At 43.8% G+C, this 27627-nt stretch overlaps 2 protein-coding genes and 1 non-coding gene across 3 annotated transcripts; 2 read left to right on the plus strand and 1 right to left on the minus strand.

The window, feature by feature from the left end:
• Window positions 1–126: 126 nt before the first annotated feature.
• Use1 (Vesicle transport protein Use1) lies at window positions 127–1316 on the minus strand. The gene is made up of 4 exons (XM_018005447.2): window positions 1018–1316; window positions 755–945; window positions 343–690; window positions 127–287 (listed from the first exon to the last, which is right to left on the minus strand). Exons 1-4 carry the CDS (start codon window positions 1158–1160, stop codon window positions 244–246), a joined length of 726 nt encoding a protein of 241 aa, XP_017860936.1. The 5' UTR covers window positions 1161–1316; the 3' UTR covers window positions 127–243.
• Window positions 1317–3333: 2017 nt separating this feature from the next.
• skd (mediator complex subunit skuld) lies at window positions 3334–26834 on the plus strand. Its single transcript, XM_089467561.1, is given in 16 exon segments — window positions 3334–3490; window positions 4734–5383; window positions 8593–8908; window positions 13884–13977; window positions 14045–14128; window positions 14367–14821; window positions 14892–15477; window positions 16051–16479; window positions 17615–17849; window positions 17939–18651; window positions 18713–19485; window positions 19488–19566; window positions 19568–23621; window positions 23707–23821; window positions 23893–24008; window positions 24072–26834. Coding segments are annotated over 15 exon segments (8502 nt in total). The 5' UTR covers window positions 3334–3490; window positions 4734–5314; the 3' UTR covers window positions 24456–26834.
• On the plus strand, window positions 14162–14312 carry LOC149268961 (small Cajal body-specific RNA PsiU6-40). The gene has a single exon (XR_016270140.1).
• Window positions 26835–27627: the final 793 nt, after the last annotated feature.

A 27627-nucleotide genomic window follows, 5' to 3' on the forward strand; every position in this document is an offset into this window, starting at 1 on the left:
AGTATGTGTATCTATATGTATATATATATACATATACTCTATAAACAATCTCGCAAGTGTTACAAACTCCATTACATGCATAGTCAAAGTACCCTCTCAGATAGTTTAAATAATACATTTTTCAAATTGTTTCCCAATTGCGCTCGCTTTCGTTTAATAAATTTTCTCCCATATTGTTTACACCATTAGCTATTAGTGTGATAACCTATTGAACTATGATAATCGTAGTTGTGAGCAGCTCGCTTATGTCTTCTTCTTCTTCATGATCTTCATGAAGAGTACCATGGCTGCAAAGAGAGATGAGTGACGAGAGAGATTCACATCTAATCAAATCCGGCTTACCTATAAAAACGACGATGACAAATACAAACATCAGCCAGAGCCAACATTTGTAGGCTTTGCGTGAATGCTGTTCGAGCTTTTCGGCCTCTTTGCCGAGTGTATTGATATTGCGATCTGCCACGCCTGAGGAACGGGATACAATTTCCGTATCCTTTTTGATGATACGATTCGCCGTCTCCGTTTGCTCCTTCAGATTGCGCGTCAGTGAGAGCATGTGCTCAGTTATCTTCTCCTGGGCATTGTTGTAATACTTGACGGCTTCGTTCATGTTCATGTTGCCGCCGCTGGTGGTTTCGCCAGGTGACCCCGAATCATCAGCAACTCTTCTGCGACGCAGTGCATCCGCATCTGTAAGGGGGAGAGGGAGAGAAAGAGAAAAGTTGAGTGCTTCTTTATCTACTCCGACGCCTACCTTGCAGCAGCTCCGTACGCAACTCGTTGTGCCTGGCTGTGTTTTGGAGCTGTCGCATTTCCTGCAGCGCAATGTCTGTATCGGAACTACGCGCGGAAGGCTTGGAATTATTGTTGGTCGTGTAGCCAGTGATTTTCTTTAACGCGTCTAGTCGCTCCAAATAGCTGGGTATGCGTGCAGCACTCGATGGACTGTTGCAGTAGTGGTTGGGTTGGCATTTTAGATATTTTATTTCAGCCAGACAAAATAATATGTCCACTCACTCTTCCATTGCCGCCAGCTCGGCAACCATCGTTTCTAGTGATTTGAGGAACTTTTGCAACCGCCAAAAGTTGTCCTCGCTTTTTGCCAGGTCCTCACAGTTAGTTAAGAGCGTTCGTATGTTTACATTTAATTTCGTTGCCATTTTATATACAAAAACATACAATAATTTATTATCGCTGACTTCTAAGCATCAAAAGCTACGTGTATCGATAGCGATATTTAATTATATTTTTCTTTTTGCTAGCTGGTATCGATAACATCCTATTATATATACTTGGTATTTTCTGCAATAGCCAATATCGACAGTTATCCAGCATGACATTATATGACTTGAAATTGAATAGTTTTTTAATATATGTTTTTTAATACATGTAACAATTAATAATTTTAAGCCTGTTTATTTGAATAAAACATTTATAGATTAAATTAATTTTCGTTTTGCAACAGGAAATATCGATACTTATGCAATGACAGCTTGTTGTCAATCAAGTGTCATTAAGCATAAACTTTATTGACTGAAGATTTTATGATTTTATTACTTATATGTTCCTTTCATCATATATTTAATTAAATCATCATATCAATGGAATTTATAATTAAACCATGTAACTTACAGCATCTCATCCGAACAGCTTGTGTGAGCTGCGTACTTGGCTCTTGCGAACAGCTGAATTCCTCAACCAAATGCAACGCTTATTCCAAAGCGCTTGCCAACACTCCGTCGCGACGTTCGGACGTAGAAACGCGAAGAAAACGGCAGTTTGCTGGAACATTTTTTGCTCCGTGGATTTTAATTAAATTTAAAATTACTGCAAAAACCGCCAAGTATGTACGTGCAAGATACGCAAGCGGAGTATATAGTGCCGGCTAAATTTAAGAAGTGCATGTTTCATAAAACAAAATGGGAATAGAAAGTGGCACAGAGTATAAGAAATGTAAATGATAAAAAAGAGTCAAAGCCAAAGAAATGCGAAAATATATACATATACATACATATGTACATCCGCATACATATGCACGTATATGTGTCGTGCGAGAAAGAGACAAGGCCATGAGAGTGAAGCATAAGATAATACATATAAATAACAGTGCAGCCATTTAACAATTTAGCATAATTACATTCAATGTACGTTATGTACGTATGTAACTGCATTTTAAATATTTCCGCAATGGCATTAATAATTGGAATGCTTGCCGCTGGAAAGGGGATCATTTTGTGAGTGTGTATGTGAGTGAGTTTGAGTAGTTGAGTGTATTTTTCATGCGTGTGTGTGAGGACATATATATAAATATATATGTATGCAAACGAAGGGAACATAAAAGCGGTGGTATCTATGTAAAAAAAAATAGAATTATTACTTAGAAAATGTACAAGTCAACAACATAAAACGGTTACTTCATAAATTTAAACAAATAATATATAAAATAGATGTGTACCACACATTCGAAAGAAAACCTACGAAAGTGGTTGCTCGCGTCACTGCTACGTTTGTATATGCATGCGTGTGTGTGTATGACATACACACATAGGTGCGTTCACCACGGACAGTCTTGTGTGTGTGCGTGTGAATGCGAGAGGAATGCTGTCTATGTATCACGTTTCGCACTCTATATGCATATATGTTCATATATAAGTCGAGGTATGTGTGTGTGTTTAGTGTTGTGTAGTGCACAAAACATGAAGTCAACAGATTTGAATTCTGATTCTTTTAAATATCTACATATTTGGCTTATGTTTTGAAGCCAGTGCATTAGATCGTTGACACTCGCTCCCACAACAGATACAGTGTGGGCATGGTTGTCGTTTGCCAAAATGTACGACTGGCCATTTTGTCTGCGCCATAGTTGAGCAAATCGATCTGGTTTATTCTCCGGGTTTCAAACAAAAAAAAGTTGCATCCCTAACCAGGCAGCATTCACAAGCAGAGGGCGATGCACAAAAGAGACAGTGAGACGTAGCGAGAGAGAGAGAGTGAGCGTCCGTATAATAAACATACACACACAGATATATACATATGTATATAAGAAAACAAACTTGTTTGGCCGTGCGGTGTGTACTCTCTCGCTCTGGTCCTCGATCCCGCTCACTTGCAAAATGAGCAAAACGCCGCTATTCGTTAAAAGAGAGAGCTCACAAATCTGCTTTTGAGTGGGCTGCTGCTATTGCTGCTGTTGCTCGTTTCCATTCTCGCTACTCGCTGCTTTGGCCTGTAGCTGTTGCTCTCTCTCTCTCTCTGTTTTAGCAACTACTCAAAACCAAAAGCAAAGCTAGACGAGCAAAATTTCCATTGTGTGTGGCGATGTCGCGTCGTCGTTGTCGTTGCCAGCTACCAGCAGCAGAAGCAGAAACGGTCTCGCAGTCGGTTTTAAATTTTCTGACTCGTCATTTGGTGTTGTGCGAAAAGCGAGAAAAACGCACTTATATACATATATTTATAAATATATACGTTCGGCTACATATGTGTATATTGAGTAATAAATTAAAAATATGTATTTAATGCGGCGCAGAAGGCAGTGCAAGGTGCAAGTTCGATACAAAAAAAGATTAGCAATAAATTCAATCAAGTCTCCCATCGCTGTCAATGCTCTGTGTACGTGTGCATGTGTGTGTGCGTGCATGTGTGATATTGTGTGTGTGTGAGTTTCTTTTTAAGCACAAACTCATTACAATTTACTATTACTCATCTGCTGCTGCTGCTTCTTGCCTCTGTTCCACACACAAAGACTGTGAGTGAGTGAGAGAAAGAGACAGAGAGCGAGTCGCAACACGCAAACCGCAAATAACTTACAACTTTATATTGTGAAAAATCGAAATACGAAAAAATGTATACAGAAAAATGTATTTCAAAATGCACAATTGGCAAGATTTGCAACAGTGTCGAAACACCGTTATGTGCAGACATTTATAAACGACGCATTTAGAATATATTTGCAAAAGTCATATTTACTCAATTTGTATAAACTGTAGCTAAAAAACTACCTATTTTAGTTTTTTCGTTTTCTTTCCTTTTTTTTGTCTACATCAACGATTAACGAAAACTCAACGACTTTCATCGTCGTGCGTCGGTGTTTATATGTATGCATGCATAAGTGTGACTCGTTTGCTCTCTCGCTGATACAACTACAGACATACACACACTAAGAAGCACCCCAGTCGTCGTTCTCGTCACGTCGACTGCGCGCCTTGAAAAAGTCAATTTGGTTTGTGTGCATGTGTGTGTGTGTGTGTGTGTGTGTGCGTCGAGTCTCTCATTCGCTTTCGTCTTGCGCTCAGTGCCGAATGAATGGACAGTGGTTCAGCTCCATGAAGAGAGAGCGACAGAGTTGGAGCATTAGTAGATGGACGTGTGCTGCTGCGGCCGTCCACCCTTGTAATTGCCGCAAATGTGCGCGTGTATTTGTGAGAGAGCAACAAATAAGTAGAAGCAGCAGTAGTAGCAGTAGTCTCAATAAAAAAACAATATGACTAAAACGTTAAAAATACAAAATTGCTTTTTATTGTCGTGTGCCAGCATAAATGCGTGTGTTTTTTTGAGTGCAATTCTCCGAAAGCCAAGTCTCTCTCTCGCTTTACAGTAAACTTGACTGGGATGTTGTTGCTGATTTCGAAATTGATTTAACTGAACGTGTTTCGGCTTCGGAAGCGCGCGCATAAACGAAAACGAAATATTCAACAACAACAACAATAATAATAGAAATGACTTTTCTCTTACAGTGCAGCGACGTAAATAATAATAATAATAATATATACACACACACAACAAAACAACGAAGTGAAAATGTGCCGCAATATGTGTGTGTGTGCCAAGTGCATTAAAAATAGATAGAAAATACATAAAAAGAATTCTTAATTATTAAAATAATCAAAATACGTGCATAATCAATTTTCGTTCTGCTATTAAACACCAAAAATTCAAAGTAGCTGCAAACTGCAACAGCTGCAAATCAACAGCAAAAATAAAATACAAATACAAGAAGAATAAATGAAAAAAAATTCACTCAAAAGCAACGCAATTTGTGTCTCTGTGTACATGTCTGTGTCTGTGCCTGTGTGTGTGTGTCTCTCTTGCTCTCTCACTGTATCTATTGTCATATAAGAAGAATCAATACAACAGAAAAAAGTAAAAAATTCAAAGCAACAAATATCCAATCAAAACAAATGTGCAACAACAACAACAACTGCAGCTACAAAATACTAAACATATATTAATTACTATATATGTGTGTGTACATAAAAAATCTACATCTTGAGAAAATGAGGTGCTGCTGTTGTGCAAATATAATAAGCCAAGAACTATGACGCATCAAAATCATCAGACAAACGGCGCAAGTTTGGAGGATTGCCATACAAACTTTTATGCCTTGGTAAGTGTAAAGAAAAAACAAAAACAAAAAAGAACAGCAAGTAAGGTGTCCCGTCTCTGTCGCACAATCTAGTTCCATTTTGCCATTTCCGTTAGATCTAGGTCAGTGACAAATGCAGCACAGGGCGTTTCAGGTTGGTTAGTTGGGCGCCCACGCGCGCTCTGATCGCCAGCTGCTTATCGATAATCATTGCCAACGGCCATTGATTAAGTATGGTTGCGTGTTCTACCTTCCTCGCTCTCGCTCTCTCTTTGCTCTGACTCTGTAACGTTATTTTCTTTCACCTAAAAAAATCACACAAAAGCGGAACTATGCATAGATACAATACAAGTCAAAGAAAAGAAATGAAAAGGCAGCAGCAACAATCACAATGTATCTGTGTGTGTGTGTGTGCGTGTGTACTACATGCGACAACATTGTCCGGTCATAACAGGTTCTTCTTCGGCGTCTAGTTGGCCGCCGGGTCGCGCCGTTTCTTTTTCACGCAAGTTGTGCGCAGCCAGTGGCATATTTCTTTAATGAATCTTGCTCAAAGACAAAAAAACAACAACAAGCATGGAAACAGAAACAGTAAAATGTATACAACTAAATGCTAAGGAAAAGCTCAAATGGACGCCTGAGCGCGATGTTAACGGCAAAACCGACTGCGACGGTGACGCCGACGTCGACGTAGACAAGTCAACGTGCTGCATACGCCTGCTATCAACCTACGGCGCCTTAAGAAGCAGCAGCAGACAACAAGCGCGACAGAGAGGCCGACGCGCCAACGAACGATGTACGAAATAACGAAACAATAACAAACGCGCAAAACTTTCTCTGAGCGAGTAAAAATGTCCAACGAGAGCGTGCGAGTTAGCGAGAGTGTGAGTCTGCTAGGCAACAGACCCATTTAAAGAGAGAGACCAGAAAAACAAAAAACAAAAAAGAATTAAGAAAAAAGTGAACAAGTCAGCTTGAACTTGGGAGGCACGCGCGCGTGAACAAACACTAGCAAAGCGTGTCAGAATGATAACACACACACACACGCATATAGTAAAAAGCGTGCGTGCGTGCATATGCGAGTGTGTGAGAGAGAGAGGCCACTATAATATATGGCCCACAGGCGTCGAAAAACGAGCGCAAGCAGCGTAGCCGCCAGCGCATGCAGAGAGCACACTGAATAAATGTTTGCTTGTATTGCCGATTGAGCATGAAAATTGCAAAGATACTCGTGTGCATGTGTTGCGTGTGCTTGTGTTGTGTGTGTGTGTGTGCACCGAGACGCCGCTGACGTCGGCAGATAAAAGACAGCGACCTGAACGTGAATTGTTGTTTTTTTCTGCTGTTTGCTTCTGCTAATGAAAATGTTGAAAACAGCAGAAGACAGGCTATGCTGGGCTTAGGATATTAAAGAAACAAAATGCCTGAGTCAAAAAGAAAGAAAAAAAACAAGATTATTGTAGCGAATGGCGTAAAAACGAGAGCGAAAAATGAAAACACAAATTGCGATGCTCAAAACGAAATATAAATACGAAAATCAAAAAGGAAGAATGTGGAACGCAACGAACTGTTGTTGCTGTTGCTATAGTCGTTTTTGTTAGTGTTGGGGGCGACGCTCGTCGACGTTGTCGGCGCTCGGCAGCCATTCGTGGTTTGGGGAATACCTTTTGCTTGCGTTGTTATTGTTGCGGCTGCTCTGTCTGCGTGCGTGCAAGTGTGTGCGTTCGTGTGTATATGTGAGGTGCAGTTATTTGGCCATGTTTTGCGTGTTTGTATTTGTGTGTGTGTGTGTGCGCAGTCTTTCGAATTCGGTTTTTTTTTTGCTGTTGTGCTTGACGCTCTCTTCTGCTTCTGCTGCTACTGCCTTTGGCCATTGATTTGTGCTTGCTACAACAGCGCAGCAGCAGCAGCAGCAGCAGCAACAGCAACTACGACAACTTGTTCCAAAGCTACAAAACTCGCAACGGAAGCCGCCAATGACGAGCCAAAGACACGACCCTAGCCAGTTTTTTTTTTCTTTCAGTCGTAGTTTTTTCTCTCCCATTTTTGTTGTTATTTTTTTATCGCTTAGGTTTTCTTTTATTCAGCGTCTTCTGCTTTGCACTCTTCTCTCTTGTTTTGTTGCGCTTTGCTTTAAGCCTTTCGTTTTTTCCTATTCTTCTTTTTTGTTACAAGTGCAGCAGCAATGGAATGTTATACGGCATTTTGCAACACTGCCACAGCCAGAGCCACACACAGTTACAGATGTTTTCACAGCTTTTTGCTGTGGTGCGACTAATGGAAATTATTGTGTGTGTGTGTGTGGGTCTTGTAAACAAAACGTGGGAGTTGGGTTAGTTGAAATGCATACGTTTAAATACAGTAAGCAAGCGATATAATGAACTCTAACGTTGAGCAGAAGTAAAAAAACAAAGATTTAGTTTAATAAAATTTGTACTCTACATGTTATAATTATAATAAATTGCGTTTTGCTTGGAAAATATGTAGTATTCAAATATACAAATTAATTTTATTTTTTTGCTATTATTTTAATTTGATTTATTATGAGAATTACAAAAAAAGCTTTTAGGGATGTTTATAGAAAATAGTATTGTAATAGATAAAAAAAAAAAAATTATACATATTAAAAATACCAGCATAGATGTATATTATATTAATTTTAATTTGTAAAATTATAATACAATTATAAAATTTTAAGAAGAAACTTTCACCACTATATAACATCTTCCCAGTACTTTGTTCTAAATGTGTGACGGTTTGAATCAGATTTTTTTTTTTTTTTTTTTTTTTTATATAAGTACTTATAATTAGATTTTTAAGATAATTGCTTGGAGATAAGCTTTTAAATAGAACTGATGTTTCTGGGCAACTATTCAAAAGCAGCTGTCGCATTGCGAACAAAGGTCTAAACAGCTGTTCTCTTCTGGCCGAAATCAGAATGAGTTTAGCTTATCAAATAGCTTCTGTAGCAGTTGAAGAGATAGAGGCAGTTACTTGAACAATGCAAACACTTGACCAACCAATCGATTGTGTCACATAATATACATATGTATGCGTGGTTGTGTTGGTGTTGTTGAGTATACTTAAATATGTTTGTATCTTTATCTCTATCTACATGAGGCTTATCTCTCTCGATACATTTTATTTATTCTAATGAAGCAATCGATGATAATAATGATAATAAAACTTACCAACACTCATCCTTTCTCGTTCTCTGTCTCTCTTTATAGACTGATTTGTGTGGAATTAAATGGAGAAAGTTCGTTAATGGCGAACGTCCGAATGCGTCGAGCGATCCCTTGGACGATCCAATTCTGCGCTCCTATTCACGATGCATGCAGGCGGATATGTTGTGCGTGTGGCGGCGCGTGCAATCCACCAAGCAGGACAACTCCGATCCGAATGCCTTAAACTTTGAGATTACCACATCGACTACTGTGCACCCGCCCCTATCGCTTGCAGCTGCCAAGGAGCTGTGGATCTTCTGGTATGGCGAGGAGCCAGATCTGTCGGAGCTGGTCGATGCGGATCTACTTAAAATAGCGGGTAAGTCTAAGTCAGATGGAAATGAAACTTATAAAAAATATGTGACACGAAGTACCTTTGATATCATATAGATATCTCCAATGAGCTCTTCATGTTCCACTTCCCGTTAATGAAATTTCGCAACTTCCAACTCTCCTTTTCTGTGGTGAATTACATAAACAAAACTCACCATCATATTCTCTAACGGTTTTTGCTTTGATCATTAATCAGTCAGGCAGAACAGTTACATGAATATTTACAAATGTCTGTAAGAATGTTTGTATGTATATGTACATATTTATGTGTGTATGTTTATGGTAACACACATAAATAATGCAAAGCAATATGTTGAGAACGTCCGTTACATTATGAGCTTTTTATGAAATTTAATAAAACCTCAAGGCCACAGCGCGTGCTGCAAGCTCAAAATTTGTTGTACCCATGAGAAAACCAAAACAATACACATACATTTATATATACACACACATAGGCATGCATGCGCGCACTCGCGTATATCAAATCATATTGCGAATGTGTTTGTGCGTTGTATATGTATTTCTCCAACATTATTCACATGGCGCGTTGCTCGTCTGTCATCAGCAGCAGCAGTAGCAGCAGCAGCAGCGCCATCAGAACAACGTAGTCTTCTCCTTCATCTTTCTCTCTCCTCCTCCCTTTGTTCTCCCACAACGCTGTGCGGTCAGCCCACGCGTTGAACGTCACCTGTGTCATTTGCAATGTTTTTGTTTCGTTGAATTCGCTCTCCGGTGTGGTGGGCGCGCTCACACACTCACACGCTCACACTCGCACTCTACTACTCTCCTACTTGCTGACGCTCCATTAAGCTCTCTCACATTCCCGCTCTTTACATCTATTTTGCTCTCGCTTGCGCTCTCTTGGTATTCGCTACAGCCGCCTCGGCAGTTCTGCAGCTACGATTCGGGGGTTGGTTCCTTCGCAGTCAAAAACAATAACGGCCTCGGTTTGCTGCTGAGCTGCTGTTGGTGCTTTTGCTGCTTCTCTTGCTGTCGTTGTGTCGCCTCTTATCAGTAGTGCGGTGTGCGGCTACTATGTTTATTTAATTTTTGCCTCATGCTTACACACAGCCATCCAAATCGCTATCTGCAACCACAAATTATCAGGCTATCTCTTTAAACTTGCTGCCCGTCTCGCTCTAGTGGCAAATTCCATTCCCAAAACATACGTCAACGTTAAACGTTAAACCTAGTCGTTATGTAGTTAGCAGAGCAACCCACTTTTGATTGCTCGACGTCATATTGTCGGTCACTTGACTTTTACAGTTAGTTGTTGATATCTCGAAGTTGTCGCAGTTGTCGCAGCGACGCCGGCGTACGAGATGAATGTGTGTGTGGTGAAATTGTTGTTGACCCCGACGCCGAGTGGAAAGTTGTTGTTGTTAATGTTGCTTTTTGTTTTTGTTGACAAGGACATTGACTAATTGCATTGACATTACATTGCCTCGACGTATGTGTGCGTGTGTGTGTGGGAATTCTCTTTTCTTTTTATAGCCTTTTACTTTGCCGCAAACAACAAACAAAAAAGATTCGAGTGTGAATGCACTTGTCTGTGTAAGTGTGAGTGAGTGAGCATGAATGAAGAGAGACGGGACTGAGACGCTTCGTCCGCCGTATGTACGTGCCTGCTGCTGCCCAGTGAAAAGTGGCAACGTAGCGCTGATGATATTGTTGTACTTAGTTGATGTTGTTGTTCAACTTACCAAAGCTTTTGTTGTTTTCGGGCCGCATAAAAACAGACGTCACTACATTCATTGCACACACATGGTCAGCGCCTCTATATTAAGTGCGTCGCTGCTTAGCACTTGCTGAGAGAGTTTCTTCTTTTCGCGTTTGAGGATTTGTTTATAAAAAAGATTTGTTTTATCTAGAAGAATATCGACGTTGGAAGTGCTTTGACTTTTGGACTGCAAATCGATAAACATAGCTTGATAATATCGATAAGCGTGTCGCTACTTGTTGTCATTGCTATTTTCTGCTGCTGTTTTTGTTGCCGCTCATTTTACCCTAAACAGCTGTCACTTCGCTGTGGCTGCTGTTTTTACATTCTATGTGTGTGCGTGTGTGTATGTTTATTTCTCTCTTATGCTTGCGTTATTCGTTTGAGCGCGTTCTACAATTGGGGCTAATAATTATGAGCTCACAGCATTTATGCATGTATGCGTGTGTATGTGTGTGAGTGATTGTGCGCTCTTGTCGTTGGTTCTCTTTTGTGCGCGTTTTTAAACTGGTTTTTAAGCTTAATTACAATGCGCTTTGTTGTTGTTGCTGCTATTGCTGCAAGATTTTGCATTCTCTCCGTTTACTTGCTGCTTCTGCGTGTTGTTGTTGTTGCTGTTGTACTTAACCAATTTTCAATGTGTGTGCTCACTCACATATGTAGATTATTGACCTTGATTAATAATACAACTATACAAACAAAAACAATTACATATCAAAAATATTTACCCCGCCTGCTGCTTGTTGCACGATTCACACACGCAATCTTCCAACAAAGCTCTCATAAAATTGATTGTGAAATTGGCGTACGCTAGTAGAATTGTATCAAGGCACTGTAATTATCCACACAAATACAAACACACAAACACACGCACACAGTGATTCGCACGCTTGTCATTGTTGGCCCGTTTGCACGTCATTTTCATTCGCTTTTGCTGTGGTAGCAAATTTTTAACCTAAAATAGCGTTTCAAGCACAAACAACAACAGTGCGAAAGACTCTCTTCTTCGTTAAGTGTGTGAGAGTGTGTGTGTGGGAGAGTGAACGAGTGCATGCCTTCAAAACTAGCGGCACTTTTGCCCAAACACAGTCTCGTTCGCTTACTCACTCACTCTTCCACTCACTCACTCACTCAGCAACAGCGAATGTTTGCGCATATCTAGTACATGTTCACAGATACAGACATAAGACTACTGTTTCGGACTCCTCTCACCCGCTCTCTTGGCGCTCTTCATAGCTATCTCTGTCGCGCTGCGTGAGTCTCTGTCGGCAGCAACATGTGCACAAACCACACGTGCTACAAAAAATACAAAAATACACAGATACATAGTATGTCTGCCTCTGCCTCTGTATGTGTGTGTGTATTTGGAATTTGCATTGAGCAGCCGTCGTCATATTCCTGTTATGGCCGGGAATGAGTTTCGTGGTTGCCTGCAGACGAAGACCCACGAGCGGCGGGTCGGCAATTTTAATTTTGTATTGTGGATTTGTAGGTTTTGGGGAATTTCGTTTTATGTTTTGCAGTTTGTTTACTGCGGTCCGGGTATGCTTCAATTGGATGAGACAAAAAAGCTGCAGCATATTTTATATTTTCACTCTTACAATCTCACTAGCTGGCTATCTATAATTTTGAGCTTTTAATATTTTACTGTCTGTTTTTCGGTTTGACCCCGGCTGGGCCAAACTAGCATGTAAATACATACACACTCACACACATAGTCATACATAATCGTACATTGCCCTCTGGTAAAAATTTTACGCTGATCTCATTGAAAGAAGGTACACATACCCACACATGCAAACAATGAAATCCACAAGCAGGCTTGTAATAGCTGTGGAAACAAAAACAAAAACAACAACAGCAACAAAACTACCAACAGCATAAATTTCCAAAGCCCAGCCTAAGCCGCTGCCTCAGTCCGCTGCATTGTTTTTGCTGTCGGTGCGACGCGACGTCGGTACTCGCTACTTTTCGTACACAGTTTACACTCACTCATGCCCACGCTCAGCTCACTCGCCGGCCTCCTGCCTTGCCACTCTTTGAGTTTTGAGTGCGAGCGCGAGTATTAGTGTGAGTGAGTCGCGTTGCTCGCTCTTTTCTTTAGGTTGTGTTTTGTTATTTATAATGTTGTTTACCTTTACGTAATTATCTTTGCAACATTTGTTGGTGTTGCCTTGTCTGCGCCTCTGGCTGGCCTCTTTTGGTTATTCTTTTTTTCTTATCTGTTTCTATCTTGTGTTTGTGTGCGTGGAGTTTATTTTTTATTATTGTTTAGTGTAGAGGGTGGACCGGCGTTGATGCTGCGCTCTGTAAATGACGTTGACGACGCAGTCGACAGTCGCTGCTGCTGCTGTGTGTGTAGGTGTCAGCGCGAATATGGGTGTGTGTGTGCGTATGTGTGTATATGTATTTAAGATGCTTGGAATTTTCCAAAAACAAAAAAATCTCGACTATTCCCCCACTCCCGCTCATTCGTAGCCGCATTGTAAATAGGCGACTTGTCGACTCGACTCTCCGTACCGTTTGATTTTGATTTTCAGTTTTGTTTTTTTTTTTGTGTATTTGTGTTTTGTTTTAAGTGGCATTTTGTTTGCGCTTCCGCTTTTGATTTGCCTGCCTGTCTACTACCTTCTGCTGGGGACCGTTTTGTTGCTTCTTCATGTTTTTCATGTTTTCTTTCCCTTTTTGCTGCATTTACATACAAAATTCTCGTAGTTTCTTGTCGCTATGCAATAGCTGTGAATACCACTTGCTCTGTCTCTGTCTTTTTCTCGCTCACTTACGGCCTCTCTTTAGAGAGAAAGAGTTGTTTTTGTCATTGGGCTGCGCGCGCGTCGCACAACAATAACAAATTAAGAATTGCTTTTACAACAAATGCTCAAAGCGCGCGACGCTCAAATTTTTGGTGCTTGAATTGTTTTGCGTTATTATATTGTCACACACACACATACATTCATACTTATATGGCGAATTATTTGTTTGTAAATAGCAAAGCAACGCGCGCGGTAATTTTCCGCCTTTCGAATGCGTTCCACAAACTAAAATCAGAAAGTGGAACGCAATATGTAAATAAACTTGTTTGCCTTAGAGAAATGGAAGTTGGCAGGAATGGGATATTGACTTTACAGTGTTGAAACCCACTTTAAAGAGCTAGATTTTAGAAATTGCAACCAATTTGTACAAATAAAACACAATTTTTCTCTTAATTTTGATTTTATTCAATATTTATTTCCATTTCCAGCCAATCAATCGCTCTGGAATGGCACCTGGAAGGGCGAGCTGACCTACGAGTGCCGCTCGCTGCTCTTCAAGGCACTGCACAATCTCATGGAAAGGTAAATGAAACCATATTGGAAATACTCTGGAAGATTTGAAAACTAATTTGCCTTTGTCTCCTCTTAGATTCGTGCTCACCAAGGACATTGTGCGCTTCGGCAAATGGTTCGTGCAGCCCTGCACTTCCAGCGATCGTCTCTTTGGGCGCAGGTGAGGGATCCAATCATAAATATTCAACGAAAAAAGGGATGAAATGCTTCACAGAAACAGTTTCGATTGTTGTGTTTTCCATTGGAACTGCAGGCATTCATCCCAGAGTAAACTATTTCCAGACTGGAACTCTGTGCGACTACATTGAAGCTTATGCAGTCGCATCGTTCTTCCAGCCACATTCCAGACTTGATTTTAAGAGAATTTCACTAATGCCATCCCTCTCAATCTCTTATAGCTCGCAGCATTTGTCATTTTCCTTTACGTTCTTCGTGCACGGTGACACGGTCTGCGCCTCAATCGATCTGCGCGAGCATCCTGCGGTGCGTCCTTTGACCAAGGAGCACTTAGCCGAGGCAGCGGCTGCATTTGCTGCTGCCAGTGGGGGCGGAGCAGCAGGAGCACGTGGCCAGGATGCAAACGGAACAGCTCAACTGCCGGCGAATTCACCACTGCTGGATACGGCAACTGGAAATGGAACTGGCGAGAAGTCGGCGGCGACGTCAACAGCGACGCCAACGCAGGCGCGCAAGGTAATGCTGGCGCCCTTTGGCATTGCGGCAATACTCACGGGGAATAGCTACAAGGCGAGCGATCCAATGGCCGAAAAGATACTCGAGGACTGGGCCTCGTTCTTTCCGCTGTGCAATAAGGACAACACGGATGTGCCGCCCGTCGTGGAGGTGGTATCGGGTGAGTTGGAAATACACTCATATATATGTACATATATTAACTTATAATTAATCTGATCTGCTTTGGCCAGGTGGACATAAGATGTACCATCCCACAAATTACGTACTAGTCACGGATCTGGATGACATGGAAGAAATGGAATTCGCTGAGCTGCACGGCAAAGTAAACGGCGCAAGCAGCGAGCCACAGACAGCAGCAGCAGCAGCAGCAACAGGAACGGGAGCGGGAGCGACGCAGGCAGCGGCAGCACAAGCGCTGCCTATGGCGGCGTCAGCAGCGGCGTTAGCAGCCGCCAAGGAATCGCGTAAGGCGGCAACGCAAGCGGTCAGCGCTCTGGAACGCCTAACGTTTCAGCCCTACTACGATCAGCGGCCCACATCGGGCTTCACCTTCAATACAAATAATACTCATATACCCCCATCGGCGGCCATTGAAATGCCGGAACGTGCCTGGCAGGATTGCATAATGAACACGTTGCATGTGGATGCAGCGGCAGCGGCGGCGGCAGCAGCCGCATCAGCCGACGAGGAGGAGAGCAAGCTAACGGATTCCAAGCAGCTGGTGCAGCAGCAGATCCAACAACAGCAGCAGAAGCAACGCCAAAAGTTGTGGAACTTTGTGGATCCCATGCAAAAGGCGCCCTGCATATGCACCAAGTAAGTTCGTCTCGCTCTCTTTCTAAAACTAACTCACCACTTGTTACGCTCTCTTTCTCTCTTTTGAACTGTTACTGTTACTATTACTCCTGTTCCACTCGTACTACCTAAGCTCTTTTGCGCTCTCTCCATCTGCACACTGCGTGGAGTGTTTTGCATTGTTTTTTTTTTCTTCTTTCGTTTACGTTTTCATTTTCGGAGTATGTGCGAAATTGTTAGTAGAGAGTTTTGTTAAGAATCATATAAGTATATATTAATATCAATATAAACATACAACTGTAATGCAGATAAAACGCTTTAAAGGCATGTTTAGAAGAACGCAGAAATTCCCCATTGATATATATATAATAATAGTAATATCAAAATAGTTATTTGTGTGTGTGTGTGTTTATCGATCAACGTTGCATGTGTTGTCGATATTAATACGCTTACTGCTAAAAATCGATATAAATATAAATATATGAGAGAAATCTAATAGAAAGGTGCAAAAATCGTACTGAGAGTCACCGCAGAAGCGTTAAAGCTCGCGAGAGTTGAGTTTAAAGTTTAACACAAAAACCCACCAAATTTCAGCGCACAATGCAGCAGCAGCGGCAACGGCAGCAGCAGCACTGTCAGCGTTGGCAGCGGCAAACGCCAGCATAGCAGCAGCAGCGGCAGCAGCAGCAGCAGTAGCAGCATTGGCTCGCCAGCGCTGCGAGCTGCGATCGGTGTCGCTAGCAGCAGCAGCAAGTCAACGTTTCAGCTACTCCAACAACATCAGCATCATCAACGGGCGGCTCATCATTCCAGTTCCAGTGTTGGTTACTTGAACAGCAATTGCAGTTCCTCTTACTCCTCTACCCACTACTCCTCCTACGCTGCTGTCGGCCTCAAGCGACAAATTGTGCCGTTTCATCAGCGTTCTCTACTTAATACTCAGACAGCGCTTAAACCTAACTACAACAACAACACTACTTCCTCTACAACAACAACAACAGACACCAATATACCAAAACAAAGGTTTGTGTCGCTGTTCAGACGTGTGTGTGTGTGCGTGAGTGTGTGTATGTGTATTGCCAAATCTCTTTATTTTCCATGGTTGATTTTAACTGTTAATACGCTCTGTATATATTTTATTTCACATACTCACAGACACACACACAGACGTTCTCTTAAGTTGTTTATATTCTGTTAACTTCAATGCGCTCTCTTTCTCGTTCTCCTCCTATCTGATCATCAAGACAACAGCAACAAGCTCTGTTAACTTTTTAACATCAATTTTGTTTATGAATTTGTTGGTTGTTTGGTTTTATTTTTCAATTGTTTATTTACCTTTTTCTTTTTATGTTAAATTAATTTAAAATTCACACACACACAAAAGCATATAAATACCTACATTTTTACCCTTGTTGGCATATTCACCATTTAACAAATAACAATTGGATTTTTTTTTTTTTGCTGAACTTTGTGGTAAATGGGGTAGCTAAAAGAATAACAGCAGCAAAGTAATAAATAGAGACACATACACACATACATACATGCATACACACCGTTAACAAAGTTACAGTTGCATATTTGGCATTCGAGTTGTCAGCGATAATTCGAAAATTCGGCAAACGGCCAATTGTTATCGATGCTCTCTCCTTCCGTTGCATGTGCGCTCTATCGATTGCAGCTGCCTGTAGAGCCGTTGCAATTACACGCACACATACAAACAGACACGTTATCATCTCTACATACATATATATGACTGTAAATAACAAATATGTAAATAAGTAGCATCTGCAGTGTTGTTTTATATTATTATTTTTTATTAATTTAATATATTATTTTGGTTGGAAATGCGCTCGCTCTTGCTCTCTTTTTTTCTCTCTTGGATGTGGTGTTTACCTATATATTGTTTGCTTACCACTATCAAAGTTCGTTATCGATTAATATCGAATTACGATTTAGTGTGAAGTTATTAATTCGTAGTTTTTTGATTTATCTAGTTTATATATTGTATATAACGGAACAAGCATGTTGCGCCTGCTGAGCCAACAATTTTTAATTAATTATAGTAAATTAACTTATAAGCATTAAAAGATAAATTTACAAATATTTAATTCTAATTCTTGTATATCTCCCCCTTTTTCTTTATTTTATTAACATTTAGACATCTCAGCAACGCTTCAGGAGGCGGCGGTGGCAGCAGTGCCACGCCCTGCCATGGAGGAGCCGCAGCAGGCAGCGCTTCAACTTATTCACGCAATTCAGTGGGCGATTCATCATCGATGCCACCGATTGCCTCCTCCTCGGTGGGTTCACCCGCAACACCAGCTCCATCACCACATCCGCTTTCCAATTCGGCGCACTCGCAGCCCACATCGGTGCCGCCCGCCGCTGAGCAAGTGAGTCCAAGTGACGAACGATTCACAATTTGAATAGAATACTCTTGAAATTTCATTCATTGCTAATTCACGTTCTTCCACCACTGCAGCTGCTCAACATGAGTCCACATGCACCCACATCAGTATCGAATCTTCAGCAACCGCCTACGCCCATCGATCATCTGCTGGACAAGAATACGCCAGCGCCCACGCCCACGGATCAGCACGATAGTAAGAGCATAACTGCCTCGCCCTATGTACATCAAACACCGAGTGTGGAGCCTCCCACTTACGCGGATCACGGGTCACAGGGCGGTGCACCTGCCACTCTAAATGCGCCCGGCAGTGTGCCCCAGCAGCAGCCTGCGACGCCAACAGCAGGCGGAGCAGCAGCTGGAGCAGCAGCTGGAGCAGCAGCAGGAGCGGTAACGGCTACGGGAGCGGCCACAGGAGCTGGAGCAGCGGCAGGAGCAGCAACAGCTGCACCTGCATCTGGCGCGCAATGTGGCACGATTAGCGTTAAGAAGCTGGAGATGCAGCAGCAGCAGCCGACGATTAAACAGGAACCGGGCACCGGGCGCGGCAGTCAACAGCTGCCGCCACAGCAACAGCAACAACAGCAGCAGCAGCAGTCGCAACAACAACAACAGCAGCAGCCGCAGCAGCAGCAACAGCAGCAGTCGATGGCAACCAGCACCATGGAAGCTGTTACCAATCTCTTCAATCTGTACAAACCGCCACAGCTGACGCTCAAGGATGGCGACAGCGTCTACGACGAGGAATGGCTTACAGAGGTCTATGATTTCAGCTATCAAGAGTCCTGGTAGGTGCAATATCGCCCATTACTTTAGCTATAACTAATCCGTGCCCCACTTCTTAAACAGGGACAATCTGCCCGTCAAGCGACCCAAGCTGAATGAATCGGTCAAGCTGCGACGTCCGCGCTATGCCAAGAATCTGTACGAGGGGCACACGCACTTCAAGCCACTGATGCCCTCACCGGGATCTGTCTACGGCTCATTGCTCACCATTGAGGGCGGCTCTGTGGCAGCACTTGGAGCTGCGAGCGAGAGTGGAAAGGGAGCAGGAGGCGCAGGTGGTGGACTGGTGGGCATAGCCACGAATGCAGGCTTCGGCAATGCAGCCGGCGCAGATGAGGCGGACAATGCGCTCGTCAAGAGTGAAGCTCCATCGGCAGCGGGCGACGGAAGCAGCTTCTTCCCCTGCCTGGACATCAAGACGGAGCCAGGCTTGCACTCGCCCTGCAAGGAAACCAAATCCACCAGCACTGCGGGCAGCGGCGGTGGCAATCTGTTCACAGCGGAGGGCCTGAATCCCTCGCTCAACGACCTGGAGCAGCTGTTCGAGACGAGCTCGAATGACGAGTGCAGCAGCGTGCAGATTCACACGCCGCCCGACTCCAACAATCCCTCGAATGGCGGCTGCAGCGCTGTCACCAACACCATCGACGAGCTGAAGCGCAGCACCGCCGTGACGAGCGCTGTGGTGGCCGCTGTCGTCGCCAGCAGTGGTGCGGGCAGCATTCAAGCCGAAGACCTAACCAAAATGTTTCCCACGCCGCCCTCGCATGAGCAGCAGCATCTCAACCTGAGTCCCTGTCAAACGGACGTTGTCATGACCGATCTGAGTGTGGATACGACGACGACAACAACAAGCAGCGTGCTGGTGGTGCCGGCGGCAACAATCACAACGGCAGCGGCAACAGTTGCAGCGACAGCTACGTCAGTCGGCCTCGGAGTCATGCTGAAGATGGTCAAGCAGGAATATAGCGTGGAGCTGGGCAGTCCCGTCGAGGAGCCCATCGATGACTGGAGCTATGTCTATAGGCCGCCGCAGCAGGAGAAGTTCGTTGGCTCCTCGCGCTATGCACCGCTCACCAATCTGCCCAGCCAGACGCTGCCGCCTCTGCAGCTGCCCGCCAATTGCTTCTACAATCCCACCTGGAGCCACAGCCAAAAGTCGCGCGCTGCGACGCTGGCGAAGGCGGCCGCTGCGCAGCAGCAACAGCAGCAGCACCAGAAGCATCAGCAGCTGCAGCAGCGCATCCAGCAGCATCAGCAAATGCAGCAGCAACACCAGCAACAACAGCAGCAGCAGCAACAGCAACACCAGCAGCAGCAACAGCAGCAGCAGCACAAACAGCTGCACGATCTGCTTTCGGCTGGTCCTCGAACTCCGATGAATGCAGCGATGCCCTCGCCCTCAACAGTTCCACAGCCGTTGAGCAGCGGCGGCAGTCAATTGCTGCTGAATCAACTCAACTGTCCGCAGGCGCCGCCCGGCAGCTCGATGCAGCAGCTGATGCAGCGGGCGGGCATGTCGCCCATTCCCTCACCTGGTGGCCCAGGAGTGGTGCCATTTCCGCGCAGCAGTCCCATGCAGCAGCATCATCCGATGCGACAGACGCCCACGCATCCGCCTCCTCCGTATCCGTATGAGCTGGCCGCTGCTAGTCCGGCCACGTCCACATCCTCGTCGTACCTTAACAAGCCGTACGGCTCTCAGGAGCCGCCAGGACATCCGCATACGCCTCACCACGTGTACGGTTCGATGAGCGGAGGAGGTGCAGGTGGAGCTGCTCTCATGTCGGGCGATTCCAAGCTGGCCATGATGCAGTATACGGGCGGCAGTGCACCGGAATCGGGAACGGCAGCAGCTGCAGCTGCTGCTGTGAGCCTGCTGCAGGAGCTGCCGGAAGTGAACTCTGTGCTGGTAAACATCCTGCTCTACGACACGGCGCTGAATGTCTTCCGGGATCACAATTTCGACAGCAGCAGTGTTTGCGTCTGCAATGCGGATACTCAGAAGATCGGGAATATACGTGGCGCGGATTCGGGAGTCTATGTGCCGCTGCCGGGCAGCAGCTTCAATCCCTTTCCAGCTCAACGAGGCTCGAGTGGAGCAGGAGGAGGTGGAGCTGGTGCTGTCACGCCTTATAATCAGTATGCAGGAGCAGGAGCTGGAGCTGGAGCTAGTGGTCTGCGCATGTTGAGTGCCTTTGGCGGTGGGCTGGACTCGTCGCCAGTGGCTGCTGCTTTGTCCGGAGCTGGCTCCGTGCATGGCCATGGCCATGGACCCAATGGTGGCTCCAGCGGCTCCGCATCCTGTACACCGCCCAGCAGTAATCCCCACATCACAGGCTACGTCGACGACGATCCCGTGGAGTGCACGTGCGGCTTCAGCGCTGTGGTCAATCGGCGACTGTCGCATCGGGCCGGTCTCTTCTACGAGGATGAGCTGGAGATCACGGGCATTGTGGACGATCCGGCGAGGAATAAACAGCCCACTCTGCTAGCGCTCATCCAGTCGCTGTGCCGCAAGGGCGCCAACAACAACAACAATAATAATAACAACAATAATAACAACAGCAAGGATGCCTCCTCTGGCAAGGAGCTGGAGAAGCTGACGAACACAACGCAGCAGCAGCTGGAGCAGCTGGCGCATGGCATATTCGATCTGCTGCTAGACCAGTGCTCCATCATACAAAGCTCCAGCAGCTCGGTGCATCGAGCACTGCAGGCGCACCGTCGCAGGATGTCGAGGCAACGTCGCCTGGGCGCCTCGGTGGCCAGCATTGCGAATGTCCTGGAGTTCACGGATGCCCACGATGTGGTCAGCTTGGCGCTGGAGCAGGCGCGTCTTGCGTTCGAGAACCATCGCCTGGACATGAATCTCCTCGAGTTCGGACATGGACATGGCCAGCATGGCAGCCAACAGCATCAGCCGCAACATCCAAACCAGCCCCATCACCCGCACCAGCAACAACAGTCGCAGCAGCAACTCATGGCGTTCCAGGCGGCGCCCGCTCTTCGCCAGAAACTGTTGAGTCTGGGCAGCAGTCGTCTAACGGTACACAAGTGGCCCTATCTTCCAGTGGGCTTCACCCGCAGCAACAAGGAGATCGTCCGGACGATGAATGCCATCCAACCCATGCTGCAAAGCGCCTTCCACTGCAAGTCGCGAGGCGGTGCAGCGGGCTCCAAGGATGCCAGCTCCTACAATACGGTCAGCGGTCCATTGACCTGGCGGCAATTTCACCGCCTCGCCGGACGAGCCTCTGGACAGTGTGAACCACAGCCCATACCTTCGGTTGTGGTTGGCTACGAAAAGGATTGGATATCAGTGGCACCACATTCCATTCACTACTGGGATAAGTTTCTGCTGGAGCCCTATTCCTATGCTCGGGACGTGGTCTACGTCGTCATTTGTCCGGACAATGATCACGTCGTCGCGAGCACTCGCACCTATTTCCGTGAGCTGAGCAGCACGTATGAGATGTGCAAGCTGGGTCGCCATACGCCCATCCGTGGCTGGGACGGCATCCTCCAGGTGGGTGTATCCGAAAGAGATGTCACGACCCCGCTAGACGATTGGCTACGCACGTTGGACCATGCGCCGCTGGCGGAGCAGATTAGGCGTTACGCTATTGCCTTTATGCATCAGCTGGCGCCTTATCTGAGTCGCGTGCCTGGTGATAAGACACTGCTCAATCCGCCAGATCCTAGTGGCAGTCATTCCACAAAAGCTGGTGTAACTCAGCCCCCAACAGCTGCAGAGCATCCGGAGCAGCCGGTCATCAAGCAGGAGCCGGGCACCGAGCAGCAACAGCAGCAGCAGCAACAACAATCGGGCGCAACCCAGACGAGCAGCAATCAGGAGCAGGACAGCAAGGCGGATGTTAAGGGAGGCGCAGCTGGAGGCGATACTAAGCCAGCTCTGGTGCTGGGCGATCCACTTGGCATGGGTGAAACCTTGGAGGACATTAATCCCTCAGCCATTGTGCTGTATGTGGTGAATCCCTTCACCTTTGCCTCCGACAGCTTCGAGCTGGAGCGGCTTGCGTTGATTGCGCTGCTCCGTTGCTATGCGGAGCTCTTGAAGGTGGTGCCAGACTCGGTCCGTGCGCAAATGAACATCCAGATCATCTCGCTGGAGTCCATTATGGAGCTAGGACCCTGTGGCAACCGTCGTCGCTTCTCGGACGAGATCAAGTGCCTGGCGCTCAACATATTCTCGCAGTGCCGAAGGCATCTGGTGCATGCGCAGCCCGTGAAGAGTCTGACGGGCTTTGGCACGGCGGCCAACATGGAGGCGTTTCTCAAGACCAAGGATGAGCCGAATCGACGCCCCTACAAGATGTACACTGCTCCATTTGTGCTGGCGCCCATGCACGAGCGGAACGACAAGACGGACTTCTCCCGTGCGGCGGGCAGCATGCATGGCCAGAATGAGACGCGCTACTCAGTGATGTATTGCAATTATTGCCTGAGCGAGGATCAGTCCTGGCTGCTGGCCACCGCGACGGATGAGCGAGGCGAACTGCTGGAGAAGGTGTGCATCAACATCGATGTGCCCAACCGTGCCAGAAGAAGAAAGGCTCCCGCACGCTATGTGGCGCTGCGTAAGCTCATGGACTTCGTCATGGGCCTCATCTCGCAGACGTCGCAAATGTGGCGACTGGTCATTGGAAGAATCGGCCGGATTGGTCACAGCGAGCTCAAGTCCTGGAGCTATCTGCTCAGCAAGCAGCAGCTGCAGAAGGCCTCCAAGCAGTTCAAGGACATGTGCAAGCAGTGCACACTCATGTATCCGCCTACCATTCTAAGTGCTTGCCTGGTCACCCTAGAGCCAGATGCCAAGCTCCGCGTGATGCCCGATCAGTTCACGCCCGATGAGCGCTTCTCCCAGATCTCCATGCAGAACCCGTTGTCGACGCCGCAGGATGTCACCTGTACGCATATCCTGGTCTTTCCCACCAGCGCGGTCTGTGCGGTAAGTAATGTTGGCGATTATCGGTTATCGATTATCGATTATCTATTAAACAATACTAACCTGACTTTCTTTGTTATTTTTGCAGTCCTTCACACGCCAATTCCAGAACGAGCCTCAGGTGGACGACGACTTCATCTTTGGCGAGGAGGAGGGCAACGAGGACTTCAGCGATGCGGACATTGGCGATCTCTTCTGGGATTGTGAGTATTGTTTGGAATCGATAGATTCTTGTTTGGTGACTTGTCTCACGCATGTTCCTCTTGCACAGCAGCTCACATGGATCGCGTCTCGAATCACGGCAGTCCAGGACGCATGGAGGACAACCGCAGCTGGCAAAGCGCTGGAGGCAACAATTTCAAATGCACGCCACCGCAGGAGGTCGAGGAGGTAGAGTGGATTGCGCTCATTTATATGATTGAATCCTTGATTAACATTCGATTTGTCTTTCAGGTGGGCTCCCTCAACCAGCAGCCCATTTCGGTGGGATACATGGTGTCGACAGCGCCCACGGGTCGGATGCCCGCCTGGTTCTGGTCCGCCTGTCCGCACCTGGAGGATGTGTGTCCCGTCTTCCTAAAGACCGCGCTGCATTTGCATGTGCCTAATATACAGATAGCCGATGATATACTCAACTCGACCAATGCTCATCAATCGGCTAATGATCATCCGTTGGACTCGACACTAACGGCCGACGTGCTACGCTTTGTGCTTGAAGGATACAATGCGTTGTCCTGGCTGGCACTCGATTCCAATACGCACGATCGTCTGTCCTGTCTGCCCATCAATGTGCAAACGCTAATGGACTTGTATTATCTAACGGCGGCCATAGCATAGAGCAAAATATCTGAAACAACAGACCATTAACATTAGCAGTAGCCGTAACAGTAACAGTAACAGTCGATTGCTTCCGTTTGCTGTACTTCCATTAACATAGCGAACTATCCAAAACAGTAACAAAAGAAAACAAAGCAAGTACCAGCCAGTTAACAGTCCAAATAAAAATAATGATATACCAGTAACAGCAGAAGTAAACGTAACAGCAATGTTAACAGAAACTGTAACAGCAACGCACAGTTAGCGTTAAACACAGAGCCTTGTAATTAAAGCCGCCGCCGCAGCAGCCTTACAGCCTACCCAAAGGATGTGCAACAAAGACAAGAAAGTTGATTGATGATGAGATGATGAGAAGGAGCAAGAGAGAGAGAGAGATGAGATGATGAGATGATGAGAGATAGAGAAGATTAGCGAAAACAGCATTACTATTTATTAATTGAAAATTGTGTATAGTGCAAGAATTGTTTTTTATTAGGCTGGCGTTCGTTTTAGTGTTTAATATTTATACATATACAACAACAAAGAGGATGAAGTAGAAGAAGCAAAACAAAACAACAAAAAACCACACATAGGGGCATATTTATATATATTATATACATAGATCATATACAATACGCAAGATTTAAAACAAAAAACAAAATATTTAGTAAGTAAGCTAAAAAGAAATTTGTACATATTTACACCCAATTCGCCGTAAGCACTAAGAACAACAACAATAATTATAAAAAGAAACCGAAAAATTATAATTATACAACAAAAAGTAGCTTACAACAAATGAGAAAATACCTAATTAAAACTAAATTAAATTAATAAATTGTAAATTTTTTGTGCAAAGCGAGAGTTAGTTTAAATTATTATAAAGAAATAAAAACAATTTAATGTTAAAGCGAAAAATCACACTCCCACACACACACACACGGACATAGGCAGGCAAACACACACACAGACACACTTTCGTATACTGTGCATGCTTATATAACAGTTATACACACACACCCACACTTACATATATTTGGACGCAAAGCGCAGTTGCTGGTTAGCAGAAAGAAGGGAAATTTATGAATGGGGTTTAAGTGGGGGAATGGGGGATATACGGTATAAGGGTTTTAAGTCAATAAGTAGTTTTTTGAGGTTAGGAACTGTTTTATACAAAGAGAAGGGGAAAACGTTTTGTTTTTTATACATCGCACACTCACACACACCCACACACCTGCAGAGATACACAGGCACACACACAAACAAATATACACTCACATAGCCAATTGTTTAATAATGAATTACTTAAAAAGAAATTGTGTACAAATTAACATATGTTTATATAAACAAAAAAGCTTTCTACAACAAACACACACACACACTCACTTACAAATAAAACAAATTGATTTTGCACTTAAAAAAATGAAAGATTTTCGCTAGGCTTAAGTTTGCATTAAATGAAAAAAAAAATTATTAAACAATGAAATTATTTTTACCTGTGTATTTTAATTAGCATAATTTAACAACAAAGCGAAACAACAAACAAATCTACATTTACAAAGACGTTTTCTAGTATATACCACACATATATAGACACACACACACACACGCTTAACTTTTAAGTAGTTTGGTTTTTTTCACGTTTAGTATTCGATCTTTTTTCGTGTATAATAAAACATGAATTATTTGCAATTCCTTTTGTTTGGGTCATTTCTCTTGTTTTGTTTTTTTGCAATAAACAATTTACTGAGAGTAAGTCAATTTCTGGTACTTAAGTAGCGCGGCGCTTTTTCATATAAAAAAAAAATAAATATAAAAAAAATAAAAAAAAAATAAACAAAACGAATACCAAACACGCTTCCAATAATTTCCAAAAAACAGTAATAAAAAAGAAAAAAAAAAAAATAAAACATTTCCTAGCTAAGGGTTTCAGTTCGCCACTTAACTCAACACTACTCAACACATTTGTTCACCACGCTGGTGTGGTGAGTTCGTCAGCTCGTCTGACGAAGGCTAACGACATACACATATGCATAATACATATACATAGCAATAATTGTAACTGTAATACACACAGACACACTTGAAGAAACACACACATATATATATATAGAGCAACAATTGACAACAAGCATTAATAAATAAATATATATAAAACAAAAAAGAAGAAAAATCTATATATGAATAAAAACCGTAAAATGGTGGGAACAGAATTTTTTAAAAACAAACTCAACTCAGTTTAAGAGTTGAATTTTCTAAGAAAACACAAATAAAATGAAATGAAAAACAAAAGAAAATTTGACAAATTTGTAAAGTTAGTTAAGGCTTGAATAAATAAATATATATAAACATTACATAAGTGCATTAAGCGAAGGAAAGAGACATAGAAAGAGAGAGAGAGAGGGAGAGAGAGAGAGAGAAAGAAAGAGCGAAAACCATTTACTAGCCCAGCCCCTAGCCTAAAAGTATGCAATTATTAATTTAAAAATTTGTTAAGGTTAGCCTCGAGGTTAGTTTTACGGCAAACACATACATACACACACACACACACACATATGCACATGCACATGCATTTCAGTGTAGGCATGTATGTGTGTACATAGGCCAAATTTCGATTGCAAATTCAAGAAAACACAAACGTGACAAAATTTGAAAAGAAACAAAAAAATTAAAAAAAAAGAAAAACAATTGCAATTTGTTTCTAAAACAAAACGCCATGCATTCATTATATAGTATATACATATATATATATATATATATATATATATATATATATATATATACATAATTAGGAAATGTATGTCAGAAAAAAAAAAAAAAAAAAAAAAAAAAAAAAAAAAAAACAACTAAAAAAGGAAAATTAGCTACAGAATTGCATATTATATATACAATTATAATAATTATATATACAAGCAAATATATATTGGGCAAACGAAACAAAATGTAAAACAAAGAAAACAAACAAAATGTTGTTGTAGTCAAATTACAAATTAAGTTTTGTTTTTGCTACCGCGTGAGTCAAACAGAGAAAGAAAAAAAAAAAAAACAAAAACCAAAAAAAAAAAAAAAAAATAGCAAAAGATCGAGTCAAATTTTAAATGTGCAAAAAAAGTAAAAACCACAAAAAAAAAAAAAACAAACAATTTTTTGCAAGTTCTTTATAATTAATAACGGTTTTTGGCGTGCAGACAGAGAA

The sequence above is a fragment of the Drosophila arizonae genome, chromosome 4 (assembly GCF_054131065.1).
Source record: "Drosophila arizonae isolate 15081-1271.41 chromosome 4, UAZ_ARI_1.0, whole genome shotgun sequence".
NCBI lineage: Eukaryota > Metazoa > Arthropoda > Insecta > Diptera > Drosophilidae > Drosophila > Drosophila arizonae.

What these genes read in the sequence shown, in the direction of transcription:
- Use1 (XM_018005447.2), bottom strand. Translation starts at nt 1,160, where the DNA reads ATGGCAACGAAATTAAATGTAAACATACGAACGCTCTTAACTAACTGT. An exon ending in GCGTACGGAGCTGCTGCAAG is followed by an intron (nt 691 to 754) that starts GTAGGCGTCGGA and finishes TCCCCCTTACAG; the next exon opens with ATGCGGATGCACTGCGTCGC. An exon ending in TGTCATCGTCGTTTTTATAG is followed by an intron (nt 288 to 342) that starts GTAAGCCGGATT and finishes CTCTCTTTGCAG; the next exon opens with CCATGGTACTCTTCATGAAG.